The 7149-nt window shown below is 33.1% G+C and overlaps 1 protein-coding gene across 1 annotated transcript; it reads right to left on the bottom strand.

The window, feature by feature from the left end:
* Positions 1-293: 293 nt before the first annotated feature.
* Positions 294-1946, bottom strand: LOC119689586 (probable ribosome production factor 1). The gene has a single exon (XM_038104453.1). The coding sequence runs from the start codon at positions 1857-1859 to the stop codon at positions 354-356; it is 1506 nt and encodes a 501-aa protein (XP_037960381.1). The 5' UTR covers positions 1860-1946; the 3' UTR covers positions 294-353.
* Between the last annotated feature and the right edge of the window lie 5203 nt (positions 1947-7149).

The following is a 7149-nucleotide window of genomic DNA, read 5'->3' as shown; positions in this document are numbered from 1 at the left end:
AGGATAAATACTTGATTTGTGTGTGTGTAAGTTTTTTATATATATTATGTTATCACAAATATAATCTACATTTAATTATTAAATTATATAGCTGCAATGAAAATTGTTCTCGAAATCTCTGATTTAGTTTTAAATGGATAGTCGGTGTTATCGTTGGGTTTAATTAAATTTGTACTTAATGTAACCGATTTCTATAAACTAAAATTCAATATGAAGGAACAGGTATTTTAAAGAATGCTATAAATCAGAAGCTCAAATATTGAAAGTAATTTAAAATATAGACAATATTTTTATAGCGAATACTTAAATAAAGTTAATTTTATTATAAAACAATCTGTAATAACAATCTGTAATTATAAAAAGAAACGACGTCTGGATTCCATAGCGTGCCGTTTGTTTGTTATAATCCACGTGTAATCACCTGTCTTACTATCAAACGTGCCCTCCTGCATCGAACGTAATTTCAGTGTGAAACGTGGTCCCAATTCGCGAAGCTTAACGCGTTTACCTTCTTTTGAGAACTCGTAGCGATGGTGTCTGAAGAATATGTAATCGCGTTGATTGTGAAAAGTGACAGCACGACGACCTTTAAATTCGGGATCATGATGAAATAAGGCACCCAACATCCGGCCAACCGATAAACCTAGACGAGTAGTGAAATTGTTGAGTATAACTTCGGGTCTATGTTTGGTGATCTCCTTATGATTACGTTTGATGTCACTCGTTAATTTAACATTTGACAGTTTAAAGTGTGCTGTAGGACCGTTGGGTAGATGTATTACCAAAAGACCATTGGGCTTGCGTCTATCTTCATTAATAATAACAACATCGGTATACGCTTCACGTGTAGCGCTTTTGCAAATGTTCTTCACCGAAGATCGATTCCGCACCTTTACTAAAGCATTTGGGAATATGCGTGATAATTCCAAGCCAAATTTACGCGTTTTTGTCACAGGATTGTCAGCAAATGTAATCAATACTTTTGGCTCATAAGTGCCTTCGTAATACGAACTAAAGTCGTCAAGTTCAAGCTCTTTGCGTAATTCCTCATTGTCAGATTCGGCCAACTCGGTAATCTGAGTTTGATCCTTTTCACGTAAGCTTTCAATAGTGTGTCCTGGATTTGCAGGTAAACCAGCTTTACGTCGTGCACGGCGCTCTTGCATTTTCTTTTTATGTTTCTCTTTCTTCATTTTACGATATAAAGCCATCCGCAAATCTTTATTACGCATTAAACTCAAAGGATTTACAACTGGCATGCGGACTTGAGGTGGCTTATCAGTTTCATCATTTTCATCATCATCGTCATCATCAATCTCACTATCGTCTTGGGTACCTTGCACATTTATTTTAGCTGTTTGCAGAAGTTTTCGTTGCTTTTTTGGTTTGTCGTCGGTATCTAAATCGCTGTCACTTTCATCACTATCGACGTCATCTGCATCACTATCGACATCATCTCCAGCATTATCGACTTCATTTGCTTCCATGTCGTCCTGCTCTGAATCACTGTCGTCACCCGATTCACTAAGTGCTGCTTGCATGCTCTTATAAGTTTTTGTTTTAGTTTTCTGGTCTTTGTTAGATGCTACTTGATCTTCCTCTATTTCATCATCACTATTATCGCTACTATTGGCTTCTTCAACGGCTTCTCTTTTGCTTGATTTAATACTTTGTTTGCTGGAATTCGGTTCTGCTTTGCGCTTTTTTTGCTCTGACTTGTTATTCGATTCTTTTGGATACTCCTCTGCATCGGTATAGCTAGAATCGGAATCATTCTTAGCTTCATCATACTCCTCTGCGTCCTCATATACAGAATCACTATCTGAACCCTTAACAGGGTTTTTATTTTTCGCTTTCATACCTTCAACAATTTTCTAATCTACTCAACTTAAAAACTCTTCCGCAGAGCGCAAGCAAAACTAAAACCGCACGTGTTGATGTTTTTATTTTGACAGCTCAAATGCGAAGGCAGTGCTGCCAGCGTTCTTAACGCAAAAAGTATTTGTTGTAACAGAATTTTTTCATTTTAATTCCTTTTCATTTGCTTGGCGGTTTGTTAGGAAAACTTGGCAATATTTAAAAATTTCTTTACATTAGGTTTATTTTATATATACATATATATATATATATATATATATATATATATATATATATATATTTAACATGTATAAAGTGATTGACACAATAAAGTTATTGTTGAGCATTTTGGCCGTGTGCTAGTGCGAGTAAATTGAAATTTCCAAGGGTTTTTTGCACTGCATTTATGTTAATATTTATTTATTTATTGAACTTATTTATTATTTTTGGTACAAAGTTTTTAAATTTATTTATTTATTTATTAAACATCTTATAAAATATTCACAATGGTAATACCTAATTAATCTAATTTACTCTACTCGAAATTCTGGTAAATACGTTGCCATACCGACATAATTTACTATTTCCCACAATTTACCTTCAATTTACTTAACCTTTATGTGCTCGGTAGTCTACATTTGTAGCATTTTGTGCGAAAAAGTCTTATAAAAACGAATTTTGCACAACGACAGGGTGCGAGATTTTTAGTAGTTTCCTAAAAATCAATTTTAAGTTAATTTTAAACTTAACAACATCAAAACAATAATTTATTTAAGCCCTAGACCCAACTTTTCAAAATGATCACCTCCTGGCCGGTAGTCTACATTTGTAGTCACCATATAATTTATATGAAAATTCATATTAAATATCTATGTAGCTCAATATTTTTTAGTTCCAACATGCAGAAACATGTTCCTTTGTAATTTATTTTATTCTCTGTTTACTTGTACATACTTGTGCTGCATATTTGTACTTATATGCATGATTTTATGGTTTAGATCGCAATAGTAGGAGGATTAGGAAGCGCAGTTCATACTGCTGTAATCAATTTTCTGCTTATGCTCCATCTGATTACAGTGTAATGCTTTCGATCCGCTTTCGATTGGTAAATTTGGTAATGAAATAGTTTATTTGAAACATAGAGCAGTAAAATAAAATGAGAATATTGGAAAATATGATTGAACGTGCTTCAACTCGGCCACTATGAGTTGTTAAACAGTAAGTGTGTTTGCAGTTTTTCCTTTTTTTTGAAGTGGCTTATGAAAAAAGAATGGCGACAATATATTGACAAATTACTGAGCGAGATTGATGAGGAGGAAGAGGAGGACTAGTTTTTAGCGATGAATGGTTTGATGATCATGTACCGCTTGACCATCATACATGTTCCAGCTCAAGCAATGTTTTTGTTGGTGCTGTAAGTGTTGCGATTGGTTTCTATTCTAAAGAATCTGACGCCGAGAATGAAATGATACTTGGTGATTCAGAAATATGAGCAAGAATAAGGTATATTATTCGAAATAAATTTTGATTATGTGATGAATGTCAAAGAGACATCGGTCGTTATGCAGCATCTTGATACATTTGTGTCAAGAGATAATACTGTCTGGTTCAAAACTATACCTAATCAAGTAGGTAACACTACTGCTCACAATGTGTTTCATGACACTACTGTTGGTCCAATTCGAGCGACTAAAGGTCTAATTTTGTACACCGTATTCGATACTTGAATAAATTTTGAGAGGAACAAACTAAAAAGCCAGGAAAACTTTTCAAATAGGGAATGAAAAAAACCCTAATGCAAAGGAGAGAATGTGGAATACTGTAACCGGCATGAAATCATAATCGTTAATTGAGCTTCTAGTGCTAGGTGGTGTAACCAAATCAAGCGACGAGGATACGAATATGTTGTGGAGTAAGGAAGCAGTTTGTTATTACCGTGCAACAATGTAAAAACCCATTTCAAAGAAATTTTACATTTTATTCGGTTTGACATTCACCGTACTAGAGCTGACTTGTTATTGATAAGGCTGCTCTCATCTCTGAATTGTAGGCTGAGATGAATAGCCATCTCCGTATGTACTACCAATCTTCCGGAGAAGTAACAGTAAATAAGCATCTATTTACATATCGTGATAGACTAGATTTACCCATTATATTCCATCCAAAAGTTTGGTTCGCTTGTGATGCGAAGTCGTTTTATCCTCTCAATAGTGAGGTTTATACTGGAAAGAACTCAAATGCAAATCAGGCAACTATTGTGGAAGAGATTAACATTTGAAAGAGAAAAACTACGCGAAATATTTGCAGTTGGTGCATAAAAATCAGTGTGTGACGTACAAACAGTCACATATTCTTTGGGTGAATGTTGTTCCTTAAAAGCTACTTAAAACCTTTTTTACCCAAATTTTGTATAATAATTTTCATAATAAATATGTACAATTGTCTGTAAAAGTAAAATAATCTGCCTAAAAGTGTTTTTTTAATATGTTGGTCTAGATTTCTTCATAACATACTTGCTTGCTACAAATGTAGACTTCCGACCGGCAACGTAGGAAAAATATCCCGAGCACATAAAGGTTAAACTCGCACATGCCATGCTTAGATAAACCTAGACTCCTAGGTACTAAGCCTCCTGCTTATATCTCTCTCTGATTATTGGAAAGAAGTTTCCACATTGTCATTGAAATTTTCTCCATTCATTCCTAAGAGTTAGTTTTAGTGGGTTAAAGTCTCACACTGTGACTGTTGATGCTTTCTACCTACCACTCAAAAAAAACCAGTATTTTTTTTCAATAGGACAATGCAGACTAAATAGAATAGATCTGTTCTACGAGGTATTCGTAGTAAGACTCATGTAAAACACAAGTAAAGTACAAACTAAGAGCGAAACACAAATAAAGTGCCGAATTACGCTCTTTACACAGATTTTCATGGAACAGCTTTGTGTAAAGTCTGGTTAGAACATCATTGCCGCGCAAATAAGCAACACCAAAATTTAAATTTTAACAAAAACAGCTGATTCATACATTAACACAAATTTTACTTGAAATAAAATGTACGAGTAAAGTCTGTGTAACACTTTCAAATTTCGACAGGGATGTTACGCTCTCTCAGATGCTTTCATTTACTTGAATATTTGCTGGTGGAACGTACTTGTGTATACACAGTGTTACTCGAAATTACTATGAGTAGCTCGTGGAATAGACCTAATATAAAAATTTTGTATATTATGGATAGAGATGATGCATAATATAGCAATTTTCAGCTATATTCTTAATATTGGCATGGCGAATTTATTTCTCGAAATGCCTTAAACTTCAAATAATATAAATCAGTCTAATTGGTTTAAAACTGAATTTAGTATTTTTATTCTTCAATGAAAAACTGAAAAAAGAAACAACTTATTTAGTGTACGAACTTATTCACAGTTACGAAATTTAAACGATGGCAATAGCGGACTGCAATATGTTATATGTATGTATACTCCTATATGTATGCATATAAATATGTGTGAGTACAGCACAGGTATTCGTCGTAATGTCCAATATTTTGCAAATGAGTCTAGTTTTTTGTTTAAGCCACGGATATGGACATAAATAAGTGTAGTAAGCGTGACATCATTGCTGCAATCCAAAACGAAATCGCAGAGATAGGTTTGACGTTGAATAAACTACTTGCAGAACCGTACATCAACCAGACTACCATATGCTCAGGAAATTCATATACCTTGGTACCGCCAAATATAATAATAAAAGTCTGGAATCAATGGCGCAACTAAGAACCTAAAAACCGAACTGCAAAAAATTATTTATTTTTAATGTATATTTATTCCATAAGTAATTAATTTATAAAATTAAAAAATATTTCCAATCTATATAATTCACATAATAATATAATACTGAGGAATTGAATTTAAAATTGAATATAATATTTTAGTTATGAATTATACAAATATGTAGCAGAAAAATAAATATACTCGCTTAATACTCGCTAAATTTATATAACTTACTTACTTTATTGAAATCCATAACTGTACATAGCTTTGCCATGCCTGTGCGTTGCCAATAGATGATATTACTATATCTTTTGTAAACAATTTGAATGTTGAATTCAAAATTTGCGCTCTATGGATCACTTATTCTAGCTGTGCTTTTGTATGGTATAGAGGCATATGGACGCTATGCTTCATCAAACAATGATGAAGTGCACTGGAAGTATTAAAGAGGAAACTTCTTCATAAGGCTATTAGTTCTATACTAGTGCCTAGAGACTACCGCAATCAAATGAACTATACAATCTGTACCGTGTCTTTGACATTATTTACGGAGTTAACATTCAGCTGTTTTGCTGGTTAGGTTAGGTCACGAGGATAGTGACGATTTTTCAGCGAAAAATCAAGTAGAAGCAGCAGTCGAAACAAGAAGACGTGGGCGAAGATTAATTGGTTAGTATCCACGGCTCTGCTGTCTTTTTCATAGTATCGGGGCGGTGGTTGACATTTTACTGAAAACAATGTTTGACGCAGCAGTCAGAGAAGGAAGACGTAGACGATGATTGTGTGTTTGGCTGTGTGATTAATAAGACTGCTTGATTTATTTGAGTGAAGTAGATGCGTAAAGAGTAAAGGCGCCTGCAGGTGAGTGCTGCAACAGGGCGGAACCCGGCAATGGCTTGTTAGAACAAATAATATTCCAGAAATATTTAGATTGAAAACAAAAACGATTTATTTATAAAATAATAATAATATACTTGAATTTTGATCTTTATTTCAGTTCACTCTTTTATAATTTTACTAATTAATCTTATAGTTGTTTTTTTTTACAAATCCAATATACGTTTAAGTTCGATTTAACGAATTTATCAATATCAAATGCACTGGCAAATTTAACTAATACAGTTTGTTCTTAATTTATTTTAATATTTAATATTTTACTATGTAGCTTTTGGTAAAAATTTCACTTGTATATTTTTTTTTTTATATTTTTACAATCAATGTTGTAATAATTGGAGTACTCAGACGTGCTCGATAACACTATAAAATATTATTAAGATTTGTTTTTGTAAAAATTATCAGGTCTGATAACTTTTGGTGATTTCTGGAGAACATTAACTAATTTTTATTATTTTACAAAAAGTAAAGAAAGCAAATGTATTTATGTATTTTTTTTACTTTTTTTTAAAGTTTTTCAATTTTTCCTAGAAATAATTGAAAAATTACGTACAGATGTTTATCATGTTATCACATTTTGGGTTAACGGGTTAACGGGTTAACGAGTTATCGAGTGAGACGTC

This window comes from Teleopsis dalmanni, chromosome X (assembly GCF_002237135.1).
Source record: "Teleopsis dalmanni isolate 2A chromosome X, ASM223713v2, whole genome shotgun sequence".
Lineage (NCBI taxonomy): Eukaryota > Metazoa > Arthropoda > Insecta > Diptera > Diopsidae > Teleopsis > Teleopsis dalmanni.
Note: the sequence above shows the minus strand (reverse complement) of the source record. Positions and strands in the feature narration are given on the sequence as shown.